The sequence below is a fragment of the Schistocerca cancellata genome, chromosome 9, assembly GCF_023864275.1.
Source record: "Schistocerca cancellata isolate TAMUIC-IGC-003103 chromosome 9, iqSchCanc2.1, whole genome shotgun sequence".
NCBI classification, from domain to species: domain Eukaryota; kingdom Metazoa; phylum Arthropoda; class Insecta; order Orthoptera; family Acrididae; genus Schistocerca; species Schistocerca cancellata.
Genome location: NC_064634.1, coordinates 11,347,501 through 11,367,342, shown reverse-complemented (window position 1 = coordinate 11,367,342; position 19,842 = coordinate 11,347,501). Strand labels below are relative to the sequence as shown.

Here is a 19,842-nt window from a genome sequence, read left to right as displayed (position 1 = left end):
GAGACTTCAAGATATGTAAGACCAAGTGCAATATCAGCAACAGGTAAGGGGCACATCACAACTGGACTCAAAGTAAGAGAGCTGCAGTTCAAATTCCCGTCTGTTCATCCAGATTTAAGTCTTTCATGGTTTTCTTAAATTGCTTAAGACAAATCCAGGACGATTTTTTTGAAAAGAACATGACCTATTTCTCCATCTTGCATCCATCAATCTAAGCTTTTGCTCTCTCTAATTATGTCATTGTCAATGGGATTCTAATTTCCAATCTTACTTCATTTTCCACTGCAGCGACCACTGCAATCAGAGACTGATCCTGTGGAAACACAAACATACAGAAAACGGAGGAAAAGCTCTCCAAATGTGGAGGCGACTGGACACAATCGAGTACAGTGCTATACAACACATCCTGATCAGTGCAATTGGGTTAGGTGTTGGCATTTGTGCTACATTTACAAGCAATTTTAGAACACAGAATGAGAGGTTATGTTATGATCGCGTGGATAGAACCGACATAGAAAAATCAATTGAAATGCAAAAAATGACAGGTGAATAGCTATAAATTGACCAAATATACACTGAAATGCGGGGAAATTGAGGAAGTACTTGTGTATCTTCTGGTTCACGCTGAACAATTTGTACATAGGAACAAATATGCAGCAGCAAGAGGAATCTGAGAAAATGTTGACATTGAAGCGAAGGGAATCAGGGAAGCAGTCTATTTTTCTCCCTTGAGGCAACATTATATTGCATGTCTATTGAGGTACCAGTGATACACACGAGTTGACTACTGTATTTGACACTTTTTAGGAAGACAGAGAACCATCTGTCTCTAAACTTACTTGCATCTGCGTTAAAGTATAACAGATAGTGGATGGGGTGATTGATTGAGATGGAGCTATAATGAGGTATGATTTAATGGTTGACTGATGATGCATTCTAGAGAGGGAGAAGTAGCTGCAGGTCAATTTTTTCACTGTTCTGTCAGAATGCATCAGTCACCTGACATAGCCAGCGTTCTACTCGCTTACAGCCACGTGTTCTGTATGTGGTTTAAAGCACTGTCTACTTTTGGTCGTTAATGATAAACCTGTTGGTCATCAGAGGACTTCCATCTCGTGTGATGACCAACTGGTCATTCCTCTAAATGAACTTTGATTTATGCAATGTACTCCATCCTCCCTGTCGCATCTTGGGTGTAAAATCGCGACTTCAGTGTCATAACTAAGTTAGTGATAGGTGCTTGTGAAGCAGTGCAATCCCCCTGCACACTTTTGCCTGACAGGTGTGCTGTTTACAGAGTTAGTGATGGAATGACTTGTAATTTTCATCAGACGCCACTGCTATGCCTTTATCTGTTTCCTTGTAAGAGGTATTCGCCGTTACTAACGAGCATTTTATATAGGGCTGATGCAGGCATACTGTAATTTCTGAACCGTGATCGGATGTGAACAGCTGGTGCTATACATCTCCAGGAAGCTATATTGTACTCTTATTACACAGAGCCAATGTTTTATGGATGTAGTTTTTCTGTTTTACGGTTTGATAATGTAGTTTATTGTTGAGAAACCAGGAAGAAAGATGTATGTCCTGCACTTGAAATATATTTCTTTCATTGGAATATTAACAGCGCTACATTCCATACAACTGATACATTGTAAATGCAAGAGGTCTAGCATTATAGTCCATTTTAAGTGCAGAATGTTATAGCCTTAGGAGTGCATGTGTTTATGTTCTCTCTTACCAATACCTTCCAAGTATTGATCCTAGACTCTAGAACAATACTTTAGAGTTGGTAGCTTCGTTGATTTATGTAAAAATGCATCTAACTCCATCTGTCTGGGGCTCCATTGTGCATAAAAATTATTCATTTCTTGTTCTTCTTAACCGTCTGCTATTACATCAGGACACTTTGAACTCTTACTACACATCGATAAGGAGCGCTAAACGCCTCGACATGGGCGCATCTCGAGAAATCTTGTGCACTTAGAAGGATGAGGACTCTGAAAGCTCCATTCATCCACAAGATGTGGAGTGTAGCAGTCTACTTCTGGTCGGTTGCAGATTAATTCGGTAATGGTGCTGCAGGGCGGGATGGTCAATGCCAGTGTGATGAGGGTCTTTCACTCTCTAATTTTACCCTAAGACTGTGAGAATGCTCTGTGACTCTCATACGCAGAGATGGATCATAAATTACGCACTATGCTCGAGGTTTTAGAAATATGTAGGGCGCTGTCTGATATACTTTGATTGTGTATGTGTTTGAGAATTAACAATGACTGGACGTACAGCACAGTCATCTATCCACGTTCACAATGATAAGCACTAAGTGGGTATCGATACTGAAATTGGGAAACTTGCTGTCACGTCATTGGTCAGTGTTGAAATTACTGTAAAATTGCTAAAATTGTTCACACTATCAATTGTGATTCTTATTATTAGAGTTCATCGATGGTGTCTTTTCCATCCCATCCATGCACTGGCACGCTGTTAGTTACGACAGAATGATTGACTGATATCGCTTGTTTGAGTTGGAGAAGGATTTTTGGTGGATGGACGGCACCTTGTGGAGTGGATAGCACCGAAACAGTGATCGTGTACATGACTGCAGTATGAGGAATCAGTCGGAATGGAACGCTGAGCCATCAGCTATTCCGTCACTATGACAGACGAGTTTAAACACAGTTTGGAACCCTACACCAACGCCGTAAAACTCTTGCAATTTCCTTATGTTGTAAATGACTTATTTAAAATCATCCAGTGTGTGTGGTGTGTTATGGTAACAGCAATAATAATATGGTTTACACAGTGCGACGTCTAGAGGTGGCCCAATTGACCTATCTTCCCTCCAAAATTCAAACTTTCCACCATGGGGGGCTTGGCAGGGTGTGTGTGGCACTTTCCAATCACCTTGGGTAGCGGTACTCGTGTAATCAGCTGACATCACGGCAGTCATCTTGAATGACGTCAATCGGGTCACAGTGCGACGTCTTGGATACCAGTACTTTGGGGTGACTGCTGGAGGCGGCAGATCAGAGCGTCTTAATGACAACTTAGAACCTGATGAAGACCTCAAAGTTGTGGCAGAAAAACAAAATGTTTGGCAGTGTACAAAGCGTATTAGAGCAGAAAAAAATAATGTTTCAAACAATGAGACAGGATCACAGGGAGCATCTCTTGCGGCTTACAGTAGGTCTGTGGGATACAGTCATCCTCCTACAGTACAAGTAATCGAACTTTAAACTGGTCTGTGCAGTGGATCAATACCTGTATATTTAATAGGATCATCACATGTGCTCAATACCTGCATGCACGCGGTATTTGTTTTCAATATATGGGAGGAGGGAGATGCGGTAAAAATCAGTTGCCTATCAGATGAAATTAGTTGAGCTTTTATAGGTCGTAATTTTTCTCTGATGGATGGTACAGAATAACGAAGATAGCATGTTGGAGAGATAGATGTGAACGGACATGGATCTGTAGTATTTGTATGTAGTTTGGAGAAGCACCACAGTGCAGTAGCAAAATCCACATCCCCCCCCCCCCCTCCCCCCAGTTCTGTTACTGTGTTTTATACTACTATGTTTTGCAGGAGCAGGCTTCGTTTCCGTCGAATGGTCAAAAAACAGTTCTGTCACAGTAACTCAGCTTCACCTGTTTGTGCATGGATTTCAGGAGGTGGTAGATATAGTTTCCTCTGACCCCTACTCAGTGCTGACTTACACTGGAATGATCATGTGTGCAAAGATGCAGGGATGGTAGGAGGCATTTGCAGGATGCATGGGGGCTACCTAAAATGAGATGGTAATTTTACTGTAGCAGACAGATTCGAGAAAGGTGACTTTTTCAAGATATGAGAGTGCCAGAAATATGATTCACTAGAGATCTGAAAAGCTAGTGTACATTTCTTATGACCTCAATCATCTCACCATCTACTACTGTTTGTGATCCTTCTCAATCAAACATTGCCTATAGCCTAGTGGATTTATCACCAACCCTCGGACATTGCATCAAGACAGAATGCGTTACAAATACTGGAGAAATATCTAGCAGTGGTGCCTTGAAGGAGTTGCAAATACTGGTTTCATACCATGCTCCTTAGTCGAATTGCTTTCAAAATGTGGTAATTTTATTACGAGGTTGTACCATCGGCGACATGTTGGTCTGATACTATACACTCTGAATGAGGTGGTTTTTCCAGACAAATACAGAGACGGTGATCATCATTCAGAGGTAATGATGCCATACTTCAATTTATAAAGCCAGTATAGCTTTTAACATGGATGCCTGTGTGCATCTGTAGAACCAAGACCGCTTGTGACAGTTACATACAGTAGTTGTTGGGATCAGGTTTTTTAACATCTGGGAGTTTGTAAGATGATTAAACCTCTCATTCTAAGACATTGTGGCAGCACCCGCAAGAAAAACTTATGAGACATGTCCACCCATAGTTGATTTTCGGTCAGTATTATTTTGTATCACCAGTGATCAGTTATTGACAAAGTAGTATACTTAGTAGTAGTAGTAGTAGTAGTAGTAGTAGTAGTAGTAGTAGGGAATGCGTGATAGGTTTGCCTTGAGCATCAGGTTTATAAAGTATGTGCGTGTTCTGACATGTGCGAAAGGGAATGACCATGTCCATTCATAAGGAAGAAATGGATTTGATGTCAAGTACTATGACTGCAAAGGGAAGAGTGTGTCAAGTCATAAGAATGGTACCGATTTCTATTTCCAGAGCCACAGCCATCAATAGGGTTTATTTCTGATACTTTGCTCATTGTCGAATCACATTCCACTGAGACTGCAATCGTAACATTTAGATGTAAGTACAGGGATAAAATATATATGTGACCGATTTCTTAGGATGATTGATTCTACCTACGCGTGCTTGGCCTGCAGTGTCGGTGACACACATGGTAGGAGCTGTCAGAATGGAGAGGCCTGTTGGAATGCAGGAATGTATCCGAGTCAAATTTGCCATCCTCTAGACTACTGAATAGTGAACTAATACTTAGTATGTGTTGGGCAGCTTTCGTGATTGCGTAGAAATTTGAGAAGATTGAATATGGAGGTGTGTTTGCACTGGATCGTTATTCCCGCTGATGTAAATTGTTCGGTTGACTGCTTCGGCACGTTTTGTGGCTTTATTTAGTTGACAGAATATTGATTGTGGTGTGTGCATCTAGCAGATGAAAGAGACGTTTGCTTGTTCTCTAGACATAAGAAAGACCTTAGTTGACTTGTAAATTATAGGGATTATTTTGAGTCTGTTACATTATGGACATCGGTATTTGTGAGCGGAAATATCACTTTCCTCCATTTGTTTTGAGTTCTCATGTAAAGGTCTTCAAAGATGGGATAAGTGCTAAAGCTTTGGGTTTGTAGAGAAATAATTACCAATGTACATCTTCAGAATTATGCTGCACGAGTGATCAGTAGGCTACTGCTGTGTGCTCGATATTGAGAAGCACTGCGAAAATGGTATAATATTATGGCAAACTATGCAAAAATACATATGTTCTTGTAATCCCAGAGTCTGGAGATGGGTGTAGAAAAGCAAGCAAGCAAGCAGGTCCGGACCAGAAACAGTAATGTGTTTGTACCCAGGGGTGAAACAAGCCAGTCTTTGCACAACAGCTCAGAGTGACTGATCCACTGACAGCTTTCTGATGTAAAAGGGATGATTTTGTATGGCGGAGGATATGAATTGTATGTTTACTACATCGACAAAGTATGTGGTGATATATTGCTAGGTTGGAGATCGGTTTCATGCTCTAATATTCCATCTCCTGTCCTCAGTACGAGAGCAGTGTAATTGAGTAAGAGTTTTTCAGTATTTGACGATAGCTATGGGCACTTTTCAGAGTTTACTTGCTGGTGCAATATGGTGTTCTGTGTAAAATAGTTTTTTGCTGCTGAAAGTCACGTCTGTAGAAAGAAAGAAAAGGCGGACGGTCCTTTCCTAGGACTGAGCAGAATCATAACATATGTGAGTGGAGGCATACCATAATTTTTTCAGGTGCTGTACAGATGTAAAAGGTAACTGCACTGTTTGTGTAAAATGTGTATATATTGCATTGTAAAGTTACTGTGGTTTATGTTGTGGCATGACTAGAGAAGATGACTGTGTGTCCTATTGTGAGGGACTTACAGATGCAGCATATTGATAACTGTGAGGGTACAAGAGAGATTTTTTACGTGGAAAATTATGTGCGCTATAGATACTGAGATTCGTTCCAGAAGCACAGCCGTCACGAGGAGACACTACCTGTACATCGATCGGTGTCAGACTGTAGCAGCAATCATAATATTTAATTGTAGTTATGCTGGCAAGTATGTTCCTGGCTTCCAATATTCTTGTGAGACTCATGTATTTCATGATCTGTAGACAACTTTGCGGGTTTAACTGTCAATTCAATTTAGTGAACTGTGCAAAATAATTTTACTGTTGAAAGTCTCATCTGCAGAAAGAAAAGATGGATGGTGCTTCGATACCAGCGACATCAGTAACTCAGCAGGTAAATGTGGTAAGAGCCAATCGTAATGCACGATTCATTCACAACACATTCTTTGTGCTGAGATGTAGGAGAGTCTACATAACGGTGGGAACGTTTGTGTGTGTTGGAAGCAGGAAGGGTAACACGTGATGGACGGAGTATCACATTAGGGCTGCTGGGAAGAGTGCATTCGATGTTATTCTGCACTATTTTCGTAGACAGGTTCTGTTAGGGCAAGAATTTCCATGCATACAAGCTGAGACATCACGAAAACTCTTACAAAAGCACACGTTAAGTATTTTTGGGACACTATGCAATTTACTAGAGTTCGACTTGGTTATTATTTTAAATAGCCACGTGGCTTAAGTATAACATTGAGAACATTGTTAGATGCACTTGTGATGGTATGTAGCTACTCGCAGCAATGCATCAGCCACACATCTCGCACGGTCCGTTAGAATCGCCAGGGAGAAAGCAGCTTGTGCTATTCTGGAACGGATTTCTGCAGCGTCGCTCGGCAATAAGCTCTTTGCCAGACCGCAGGTAGAGGGAGGGTTCACACCAGCAAAGGCAAACACATGTGTGTGCAGCCCACCTTGGAGTGTCTGCAGTTTGTAAATAAGTCTTCACTCCCGTCCGGTCACGTCATCAACAATGCCTAGGCGATGAATTATTTTGAGAGGGATTTCTCAGGCACCAAGCATGAAAGGGATGTCGCTGCCTCACGCGTGTGGGACCCGAACGGGCACCTGTGTGTGGTTTGACAGCTGATGACCACGTCAGTTTGCAGGGCTGTTGGTAGACTCCTACGCAGTCTAGTGGACTCCTATGCAGTCTAGTGGACAGGGGGTGGCGGGCTGTGTGTGTGTACGTTGTTTGCGTGTTTGTTGCATTATTTTGCGAGTGGGTCTATGGGTTTCACTATGCATTATTTGGATAGTGTACGAGTTGATTTCATGTCTGCACATTTGTGTACTGCATTATTTAGGAGGAGTTTGCATGTCTGTACTGAAATTATTTCGCTACATTAGGAGTTGTTTGCGTGTCTGCAGAGTGTTATTCAGGAGTAGTTTACAGATATGTGGGCTTTGTGGCATGATCCCAAGCATCTCAGAGCGTGTGTTTTGTATCAGTGTAGTAAATATACTCCATACCTAACTAAGTTGTTCCAAAATAAATAAAGTATACTTCTTCCTCTCTCCAGCAGCCCAGCACTGGATGAATCCTTTTCCCGCGAATCCCTAGGAGGAGGTGGCAAATGGGTGACTTACGTTATTGGAGATTACCTATCTTCCCGCTATTTTTTTTAGGTTAGTAGAGATAACCATGGTGTGATGCATTATCCTGTTGGCATTTGAACTTCCTGCCATTTTTCTGGGGGTGGGGGGGAGGTGGGTTAGGTTAGTGGAGGTTGCACAAGTGACCTAACTTCCCAGCCTTTTCTTAGGTTAGAAGAGGTTGCATTGTCTTGATAGAATTTGAACTTCCCACCATGGGGGGCCTGACACTTTCCCAGCCATCTTGGGTAATGGTACTTGCATCATCAACTGACATCAGTTGCAGATGTCATCGCCGCCATCTTGGATAATGGTACTTTGGGCCATAACGCAGGTTGTTGCAATACTCATATTAACTGAAAAATACAAATAATAAACTAGTAATACACAACGCAATAGAAGTAAAGGCAGGCAAGGGAAACAGTGTAGACATACAGTACAACTACCCAAGTCACGGAAACATCTTCCTAACATTTCTTCATTTTTTATTATTCCAGTCTCTAAACTCTGACACTTGTAACGCCGGAAATGCATATCCTCCTATTTCCATCTATTGTACTATAAATTTTTTTCCTTATTTTGTTACCTGAAGATATGAAGTTTCTGTGTCTTTGTATATTGTAATTGTTTTACTGTTTTTATATATATATGCATTTATGTCGATGTACAATTGGTTTGTTTTGTGAATATTATTTGTATTTATACGCTGGGTCTGGCCTAGGGAAAACTATGCTATCGAACGAATACATCGATAGGTCGTGTGGAGAACCAAAGTGTTTAGGTTCTTTGGTAGTGTTAACTCTGCTGCGTGGAGCGCGGGCAGAGGAGAGTCTGGCTGGGGTGGTGCAGTGGAGCAGGTGTGTTGTGTGAAGCTCCTGCGAGTTGCCGCGCTTTTGGGGTTTGGCAGCATGTAATTGCGCTCGACTTGCTATGATAATTTCTGACATGGTGTCGCGGACGGGAAGCATTAGCTGGCGCACATCAAGAGCCCGTTTCGCCTGGTGACCGTGTTGAGAAGGAGGCGCGCCAACATCCAGCTTCTGCAACAGCGATGGCCGACAATGAGTGACTGTCACCACCTCCTCGATCGACGGCTTCTAACCTTCAATCAGCCAACAAGGAAGACTGGAAGCACGTAAAGTTTTAGAACTGTATGGCAGACCTCAGCTTTTAAAATTGTTGCATCACAAAATTACAGCAACATAGCATGAACCTTTGTTGCTCATTGTCCCAATTGCATTACCAAGCAGGGTCCCTTCCTTTTCCGAAATGAACCCGAGTGTCGTTGAAATTCAGATGCCAGCATTAAAGTAATATCATTCCATTTCACTGCTTTAATTTCAAAGTTCAGTTAAGGTATTCAAAGCTGGCTACAATATTTAGATTACACAAGCACAAATTAAGAGTGCGAGTTTTGTTACCGTATTTTAGCTTACCTGTGACTGCAGCTCAGCTTGGTACGTACTAAATTTTACTGTTGTTAATTGTTCAGAATCATTTAATTCAAGTTCAAAGTTAAATCTCTTATTTCTAAATTGCGTAGATTCAAGTAGCTTTTGAAATGATTGTTGAGGTAGCCCAAGATTAACCGTATTTTACTGAATTTCGATGTGCTTCAGAAACAAAGCTCACTATTAATTTCAGTCACTAAGTTAACTTTCAATTTTCCGATTTTATTAATTCTTTTGCTAAATTAAGTCAGAGTGTAGCGAAATTTATTACTTCTGACAAACTTTCAGTTTTCACACTACACGTGTCAACCTTCAGTTGCCACGCTTCTAGTGCTAATTATATGTGCAATAACCTTTCTTTTTCAGTTACTATAGTAATTGTCCATAGGACTGGCGACCGTAATTTTCCCCAAATCTCAAATATCTAATTACCGCTAGTTAACGTAATGGCTGCACATTTACTCTCTTTATTAATTTCCACCAGTTTCATTTGCTTTTTTCCTTTCATTTAGATGTAACCCTTTCCTCCCTCTTTACTGACAGATTAACTTCGGTGACGATTGCATTTCCCAAATTTCCATTAGGTACACGCGGTTTAATTTTTCACTGTCATTAAGATCGATAAGTGACGGGGAGGTTACACACTGAAAGTCTCTATCTTTAGTAATTGACTTATTATGTTAAACTCTTAAAACAAGGTTAAATCTTTTAATGAGCAGATTAAGAGAGTATTTTAAATTTGATCCTGAAGGCCTGAAAAATGTTTACTGTGCGCAATGCCATTCTGTGCCTTGCAGCGTCACGCACACTATCTGTGGAGGAGCATGTGGTCAGCACACTGCTATCTCTGCCGTTTTGCCAGCGTCGATGTTTCTCATTCAAGTAGCTTCTCAGTTATCATGATGCTGAGTGCACCTCGTACCAGTCATCCCACCAAGGAAAAATTCTTGGCGGTACCAGAAATAGAACTCACGTCCCCCACATGGCAGCCATCTAAGCTGACCACTCAAGCTACGGAGTCAGACCACTAATTATACGAAGTGCTGAACATCAAGTTTCTGTTGTCCCTGAAAGCATTAGGACATGTAACCTGTGACTAAGGCAGGGTGACAATTTTAGGCGTTTACTAATAGTTTAGGAATAGTAAATTCAAAGCTAGTACAGCCCAATATGACTTAACTGTGACACGCGCATCAGTGTATACAGCGTGAACATTAATAAAACCGACAAACAACAGCGACAGATAGCCGAGTGGAAATGGAGGGGGAAAAGGCCCTATGACATTGAGTCCAGAAACGTATCGTTGCCACAGTGGATGGCGTTGAGAAATGAAAGTTCCTCTGACCACATGCCCTGTGCTCCTTGTGTGTTACAGGCAGAGGGGCTGACGCCGTGTACTGCAAGCAGCAGAATGGTCCGATATTCATGTGGGAACAAACAGAGATAGAGTTTGTGTGCGGCCAAGCAGATGGGTACAGTCGAGAGGCAGCACGGCTGTACCAAAACAAGTACCCTCACAGACACCAACCACATCACACAACTTTTTTAAACCCTTTTTGGTCATTTGTGAGATAATGTGTCCTTTCAGACAGACAAAGCTGCAGGGAGGTAGGGGCTGTGCGTACACCAGATATGGAGGACGGTTGTACAGGATGTTTAGATGAACCCTAGTACAAGCTCCAGGCAAGTGGCCTACCAACACGATGTAAACCAAAGTATGACTATGTGTATCCTGCATGACAATCGCTACTGTCCATATTAACTGCAACGAATGCAGAGATTATTAGCAGCAGATTTCCCTCTATCATAACAATGTTATCGATTTTTTTGCGCCAGGCCATCAGAATTACGAGATTTCTGTTGTCATTCCTCTTTACCAGAAATGGCATCATCATCAATCTATATACTCGACATCAGTGGGCTACAGAGAATCCTCGGGGACCGGCTGAGGCACCTCATCAGCATCGGTTCAGCATCGATGAGTGGGCAGGGATTCTTGGCGAACCCTTACTTGGACCGGTTATTATTCCGAATGCCTTGATAGTGCACCATACCTGGACTTCATGTGGAATGCTCTGCCTGGGTTGCTTGAGAATGTGTCTTTGGCAATACGATATGTTATGCAGTTTCTGCATGCCCGTGTATCACCCTGCTTTCGCATTACAGTTCGTCGACATCTCACCAACGTCTTCCCCGGATGTTTGATAGGATTTGTAGGCCCTGTAACGGTGCCTGTTACGTCACCAGACTTACCCCCTGGGTTTTTAACTCTGGGAGTGTTTAGATGCTGAACCAGTTCCCGACAGGCAGACGTTTTAACAGTGTGTTCACGACATCGGTGACGCTATTTGTAGAGGCCGGAACGTGCGAAAGAGTGTGGCAGTCCATGATGGGACGTGTGAATGCCTGAATTGTACCTGTGGACACACACGTCGTATGGCCTAATACACAAGCAAAACTTTGAACCTCAGTTTCTCAAAAACTTTTGAGAAGTGCATCCCATTTTGAGTACCGTCACCTATTAGCTGGTATATCTCTCGCCACGGCTACCGCCCCCCCTCCCCACCAATCAACAACATTAGCGCCTAACTAAACTGTAGAATGGAAAAAAAAGGTTTCATCGTTTTTGTTTTTAAAATGATGCAAGACAAATGATATTTAGCTTTTTTAGGTGTTTTATTAAACCATGAAATAAGGAGTCAGTGCTACCTGCAAATTCTCCTCAGAAAATAAAGCCAATTATCCAGATTGAGAACAGATAGCAGATAGTCGTCACAAAACACGGTCGCTCTCTCTCTCTCTCTCTCTCTCTCTCTCTCTCTCTCTCTCTCTCTCTCTCTCTCTCTCTCACCACCAATCTTGTACACGATGACACTTGCGTCATCCACACGCTGATCGTCCATTTAAAATTAAAAAAGTTAAAATGTGGTGTACTGGACTTCAGTTTAGAACATTTGATTCTTTACTTCTGAACTGGTAGAAACTGGAGGACTTTAGGCTGCCACTGCTTTGAGCACGACCACTGACAATAATAATAATAATAATAATAATAATAATAATACTGTGTAAGCTCTACAATAATGTAGCAGCCATTATACAGTTACGTTGTGTGCTGCTGTCCATTATTTCGTTTATTTATTACAAGGTGAGAAACTAAGAAGTTTGTCTACTGCGGGAACTATCAACAATTCGGCTAAAGCATTTAATGACGTGTATGTCTGAATTTTACTATCATAAACGCCTGCTATAGTGTACAGAGTGTGTGTAAAATGGGTGGAACTTGAGGAAGCAGACGGTCATACATTCAGTTCTCAAGTTTTAACCTGTAACATGTGAAATTTTCCCGGCGAATCAACTGTTCAAAAAGATTCCGGGCTTGCAGCTGGTCATCATAAACTTCATTGCCCAATATTTCGGCTGGACAACTGCCAGCCATCTTCAGGTGAGCCAAACGAGGACTGAGGAAGACGCGCTCTACTCCAGCTTATATACTGCACTGATAGTACTGCCGCGCACGCGTCGCAGTCGCGGAGACAGGAGGGCCACACCGCCCAGCGGCAGCGCCCTCGCTGGTGGAACTGCAGTACTCAGCTGCCGTCGGTATTGTCGCTGGCCGCAGCTATCTAAGTCTTCTGGCGTCTTCGCTCGAGCGAATTCAAGATAGCGAGGATTCTTATTGATATTTATGTGAGAGTGGTTTTTCGTCCGCCTTCTAACATTTCGGATTTGCTGGGATCGGTGAAGGACGAATTGTTACTGCGGAAGGTGGGAATTACAAAATACTGTGTCAATGTGGTATGGCCCATATAGGACAGACATCGTGTACAGTGGAAGACCGTTGTACAGAACATCAACGCTGCACTCAGCTACTGCAACCCAGTAAGTCTGCAGTTGAGGAACATTGTATGTCTAACGGACATTCAATTGAGTACGACAAACTTCGATTGTGGCCACAGCAACGACTTTTTGGGACTCTATTATCAAAGAATCCGTTGAAATACGCATTGTGGGAAATCTAATGCACCGTGACAGTGGTTACCAATCGAATAACGCGTGGAATCCTGTAATCTCCGAAATTCGCTCGAGACGAAGACGCCAAAAGACTTCGATAGCTGCGGCTAGCGACAATACCGACGGCAGCTGAGTACTGCAGTTCCACCAGCGAGGGCGCTGCCGCCGGGCGGTTTGGCCCTTCTGTCTCCGTGACTGCAACGCATGCGCAGCTGTACTATCAGTGCAGTATATAAGCTGGAGCGGAGAGTGTCTTTGTGAAATGCGTCCGTGGCTACCACCGTGCCGACTGGGATGCCTACCGGGGTACCCCCTCCACCCGGGTCGATAGCCACCCCCTCACCTACCACCACCCTGATGATATTACCCGTGCCACCTCCTTTCTCCAGCAGACCTTGTCTGAGGCCGTGGAGGCCCACGTCCCTTCCGTCGCCATCCACCCCCACCGTCCTACCTTACCCCCACAGGCCGTCCTCCTCCTCCTCCTCCTCCTCCGTGAATCCCGCCGTCTCCAACATGCCTTCCTTCACACGCGTGACCCGGACACACTACGACGCCACCGGCAACTACGACGACACATCAGAAACTTGCTCGTGGCTAAGAAATGCCGGGACTCGCGACAGACGTGCCCCCGTTTAATCGCTACCCTTGCTATCAACTCGTCCAAGTACTTGTCAGCCTTCTGCCGCCTTACCGGATCTAAACGCCCCCCCCCCCCACCACCCTCTCCTTCATGATAATCAACCCTTCCCGGACAACCTTAGTAAGGTCAATCACTTTGCCTCCTACCTCTCCAATGTCTTTACCATCCCTGACAACCCCTAGTTTGATTACTCCCTCTTCCCGGATGTCCGCGATCGAACTGACACCTCTGTCCCTCCCCTCGCCCCTGCTTTCCAGTACTTGGACAACATGGCACGCACTGAACTCAATGCCCCCATCACTACTCAGGATCTCATCGCTACACTCCGCACGAAACGCAACACCGCTCCTGGTCACGATCGTGTCACCTGTTGCCACCTCCGTGAAGCTCCTGCCTCTTTCCTCTCCGCCCTGGCCAGACTGTACAATGTAGTCCTGTCCACCGGCTACTACCCCGACCTGTGGAAAACCTCCCGAATCCTGATCTTCCCTAAACCCGGTAAACCGCCATCTGCTGTCTCCTCCTACCGCCCCATCAGCCTTACCTCGGTCTTCAGCAAGGTCCTGGAATCCATCCTCACCCGACGCATCCACCGGCATCTCCGCCAGCACCGCCTCCTTCCCGTTACTCAGTGTGGCTTTTGGCCGTTCTTCTCTACCGATGACCTCCTCCTTCACCTCACTCATCTCCTCTCCGAACAGCTCAATTCCTGCCGCTCCGCAATCTTCCTCTCCCTCGACCTCTAACGCGCCTATGACCGTGTATGGCATTCCGGTCTCCTCTTCAAGCTCCAAACCTTCGCCCTTCCTATTAACTACGTCCGTCTGATCGGGTCCTTTCTTTCCCACCGTCCTTCCTACATCACCATCCATAACACGGATTCCTACATTTTCTTCCCCTCCGCCAGTGTGCCCCAAGGTTCCGTCCTCTCCCCTCTTCTGTACCTTTTCTATATGGCGGACTTCCCTCCACCTTCTTCAGTACGCCTATGACACCGCCTTCCTTGCCCTCGCCCCCACCCTGCAGCGCTCCCAACACCTTCTCCAGTCCCATCTTGACCGATTCACCACTTGGTGCAACCGGTGGTTGCTTAAGGTAAATCCTTCCAAAACCCAGGCGAACATTGTAGGCAAAACCACCCCTTCCTTCCGCCTCCTCGACTTCTGTGTCACCGTCTATGGCTGTCCTATCGCCCTCACCCCCACCCTTAAGTACCTCGGCGTCACCCTCGACCGTCACCTCTCCTGGACCCCCCACCTCTGGACAATCTGAGCCGAGGCACGCTCCCGGCTCCGTCTCCTCTAGCTCCTTTCTCGCCGTATTTGGAGTCTGGACCCCTTCACCATCCTCCACACCTATAAATCCCTCATACGCCCTATCCTCTGCTATGCCCACCCTGCCTGGATCTCCGCTCGTCCTACCTTTTACAAATCCCTTCAAATCCTAGAACGCCATGCTCTCCGCCTCGCCTATCACGTCCGTCTCCCCTACCCCATGCAGATATCCTGTACGACTTAATTCCGTTCCCCCACCTCCTCCTCTTCCTCGAATGGATACGGATCCTCCTACACCTCCTGTAAACTCGATCCTCCTTACCTGCTGGTCTCTCCCATCCTCTCCCGCCCCTGTCCGCTGCCGCACCTGTATTTCCACGTCCCACCTGCTCTCCATCTCTCCACTCTCCATACCCTCTCCCGAGGTGGCTTCCGCCAGCTCCCCCTCCCTGATGATGCCCTCCTCCCCTCCATCTGCCCCTCCTACCAACTTTGATCCTACCTCACTCTTCCCTTGTTTGTTCCTATGGGCACCCTCTCTCCATTCTCACCCCCTTCCCTCCCTCCTCCCTTTCTCCCCCCTCCTCCCCCGGGCTTCTCCTACCTCCATACCTTCATTCCTCCCACCATCTCCTCTGCTATTGGCATCTCTGTTCTCCCCTCTCCGTCCCCCACCACCCTCTTCCCCTCTCCGCAGGTCCCCGGACTCCCACACGTCGAGTGGACGTTCGTGCACCGGAGATCGTCGCCATCAGTTTCTCGTGTGTGTGCCGTCGTGTTTGTGATTTAGTGTTTTTCGCCGCCACGCTCCTTCGTTCACTTGTATCGCCCCAGTCGTCAGTGTTTCTGCGCAGTGCCGACAGTTTTTTTGTGTTTTTCGTCGAGTGTGAACGGCTTCGTGTTTTTAATTTTTGTGTCTACTGTTTTTAACCACCCCTCTGCTACTTTCTGTCTTCATTGTCTCTTTTATTGTAATGGTTGTGGCTGAAGAGCGGAGTAGATTTGTCCGGTGCCAGCCCACCTTTGTACGAGGTGAAAAAGCACAAAGAAGAAGGGAAAAAAGAGTCTTTGTCAGTCCTCGGTCGGCTCACCTGAAGATGGCTGGCAGTTGTCCAGCCGAAATATGATCCAAAGAAGTTTACGACGACAGGCTGCAAGCCCGAAATCTTTTTGAACAAGTTTTAACCTCCTCCACATTGTGTCACATGTTAATGCTAGCATTGAAAAATTATTACTAAGTTACGTAATCAGCAATATAGTCTCATGAAATAGAGATAACGCTAATCATGTTTTAAGAATAATTTAGTTTTGTGACCAAAGTACAAGTGAACCCTTTTGGTTGTACCCCTCAGAAAATTTCATTTTACCCCTTGCGTGGGGGGGGGGGGGGGGGGAATTTACCCTCACGTTGGTGGCCACCGTTGTAGAACAACATTCGCTGTATCAATCTGTTCTGTAATAGTGTGAAAGCTGAGTAAACTGGGTGACTCGAGCGTACGGTTCCGCTGTTAATGCTGTCTGCTGAATGAGTCAGGCAAGGTAGGCAAAACGTGCAGTTTGCGGCACTCGGGCTGGCGCTACTCACGCAGGGTGAAGCCGCAGTTGAAGCAGCCGGCGCCCGCCATGCCGATGAGCAGGCGCGCCGCCACGAACACCCAGTAGTAGGCCAGCAGGCCGGAAAGCGGGCCCACCACGATGTAGATGAGGAAGGACAGCGTCAGGCTCGTCTTGCGGCCCGCCCTGCAAATGGCCGACGGTCACCTTCTAGGGGTACAAACATCCATCCTGTACCGGTCGGGTCGAATCTGCCACTGCGATATTTGACCACAGCCGTTTATAAAGAAGTTTGTAAGGAAATAAACCACAACAGTCTCCATTGACAATCGTGATTTTGTCATGTTTAAAGGTTTCCCGGCGTACTGATTGTTCCATAAAAACACGGGAGAACTGCCAGATATCGGTAACGTCCTGCCACGATGTTTCGGCGCAGAGTCTTCCGGCCACCTTCAGGTGGGCGCCACTGTAGTAGTACTGCAGTGGCACTCACCTGAAGGACGTTACTGATATCCGGCAGTTCTCCCGTGTTTTTATGGAACAATCGTGACTTTATTTCAATGCACGATGCGTTTCGAGCCCTGGTGGTTCATCTCCTGGTGCTCGGACAGTCTACATCGATTATTTTTCCAGATTTAGGATAACTCTGGTCCGGTAAGACTACAATGGTATATTACAAAGTGGGCGCATTATTAATATAAGTTTACAAAACCAATACGAATCGAAAAATCTATCTCTCTAGTAGTGAACATATGGTTTTTGAAGCACTGTATGAGTAAGCATATTTATGTACATACATGTACAGGGCTATTACAAATGATTGAAGCGATTTCATAAATTCACTGTAGCTCCATTCATTGACATATGGTCACGACACACTACAGATACGTCGAAAAACTCAAAGTTTTGTTCGGCTGAAGCCGCACTTCGGGTTTCTGCCGCCAGAGCGCTCGAGAGCGCAGTGAGACAAAACGGCGACAGGAGCCGAGAAAGCGTATGTCGTGCTTGAAATGCACTCACATCAGTCAGTCATAACAGTGCAACGACACTTCAGGACGAAGTTCAACAAACATCCACCAACCGCTAACTCCATTCGGCGATGGTATGCGCAGTTTCAAGTTTCTGGATGCCTCTGTAAGGGGAAATCGACGGATCGGCCTGCAGTGAGCGAAGAAACGGTTGAACGCGTGCGGGCAAGTTTCACGCGTAGCCCGCGGAAGTCGACGAATAAAGCAAGCAGGGAGCTAAACGTACCACAGCCGACGGTTTGGAAAATCTTAGGGAAAAGGCTAAAGCAGAAGCCTTACCGTTTACAATTGCTACAAGCCCTGACACCCGATGACAAAGTCAAACGCTTTGAATTTTCTGCGCGGTTGCAACAGCTCGTGGAAGAGGATGCGTTCAGTGCGAAACTTGTTTTCAGTGATGAAGCAACATTTTTTCTTAATGGTGAAGTGAACAGACACAATGTGCGAATCTGAGCGGTAGAGAATCCTCACGCATTCGTGCAGCAAATTCGCAATTCACCAAAAGTTAACGTGTTTTGTGCAATCTCAAGGTTTAAAGTTTACGGCCCCTTTTTCTTCTGCAAAAAAAATGTTACAGGACACGTGTATCTGGACACGCTGGAAAATTGGCTCATGCCACAACTGGAGACCGACAGCGCCGACTTCATCTTTCAACAGGATGGTGCTCCACCGCACTTCCATCATGATGTTCGGCATTTCCTAAACAGGAGATTGCAAAACCGATGGATCGGTCGTGGTGGAGATCATGATCAGCAATTCATGTCATGGCCTCCACGCTCTCCCAACTTAACCCCATGCGATTTCTTTCTGTGGGGTTATGTGAAAGATCCAGTGTTTAAACCTCCTCTACCAAGAAACGTGGCAGAACTGCGAGCTCGCATGAACGATGCTTTCGAACTCATTGATGGGGACATGCTGCGCCGAGTGTGGGAGGAACTTGATTATCGGCTTGATGTCTGCCGAATCACTAAAGGGGCACATATCGAACATTTGTGAATGCCTAAAAAAACTGAGTTTTTGTATGTGTGTGCAAAGCATTGTGAAAATATCTCAAATAATAAAGTTATTGTAGAGCTGTGAAATCGCTTCAATCATTTGTAATAACCCTGTACTTATGTTCTACAGTACATTTTGTAAAAACAAGTCAAAACAACCCAATTGACTAGCTACAGCAATAACATAATAAGTTGGCCGCCGACCAAGTACTGGTCAATAAAAGTCTGCACCATTCCAAACAATGGAGAGAAGAGGAATAGAAGAGGATGAGCAAGAACGACGAGACCGAGGCGTTCGGTAACAGAGATGCGGGGTGCTGCGACTGCTACAGGATGGGACTGGCGCGTGTCGTACATCGAGTCCGGCTGCCTATTAAAGTTCAGGCTGCCAAAGCACGCGAGTTAGCTTAAATAAAAGGAGGAGCAACTTTTAACATTCAGCTTCAAGCTCCATCTCGTTTTCCTGTACCCAAAAGGATGTGGACACACACTCGTTTTAAGGACCGGGTGATCAAAAAGTCAGTATAAACTTGGAAACTGAATAAATCACGGAATAATGTAGATAGAGAGGTACAAATTGACACACATGCTTGGAATGACATGCGGTTTTATTAGAACCAAAGAAATACAAAAGTTCAAAAACTGTCCGACAGATGGCGCTTCATCTGATCGGAATAGCAATAATTAGCATATCGAAGTAAGACAAAGCAAAGATGATGTTCTTTACAGGAAATGCTCAATATGTCCACCATAATTCCTCAACAATAGCTGTAGTCGAGGAATAATGTTGTGGACAGCACTGTAAAGCATTTCCGGAGTTATGGTGAGGCATTGGCGTCGGATGTTGTCTTTCAGCATCCCTCGAGATGTCGGTCGATCACGATACACTTGCGACTTCAGGTAACCCCAAAGCCAAGAATCGCACGGACTGAGGTCTGGGGACCTGGCAGGCCAAGCATGAGCATACGATCGTCACCAAACGACGCGCGCAAGAGATCTTTCACGCGTCTAGCAGTACTTTGTTTTTCTTTGTTCTAATAAAACCCCATGTCATGCCAAACATGTGTGTCAATTTTTACCTCTCTATCTACATTATTCCGTGGTTTATTAAGTTT

The 19,842-nt window shown here is 45.0% G+C and overlaps 1 protein-coding gene across 2 annotated transcripts in view; it reads right to left on the bottom strand.

Annotated features, from left to right (window-relative positions):
• The window catches only part of LOC126101011 (organic cation transporter protein), a 587,316-nt gene that overhangs the window by 75,266 nt on the left and 492,208 nt on the right, over positions 1 to 19,842 (bottom strand). For both annotated transcript variants that reach the window (XM_049911676.1, XM_049911677.1), the window contains exon 5: positions 16,736 to 16,890. In XM_049911676.1, the coding sequence (XP_049767633.1) occupies positions 16,736 to 16,890 (155 nt within the window). The remainder of the gene's footprint in view (positions 1 to 16,735; positions 16,891 to 19,842) is intronic.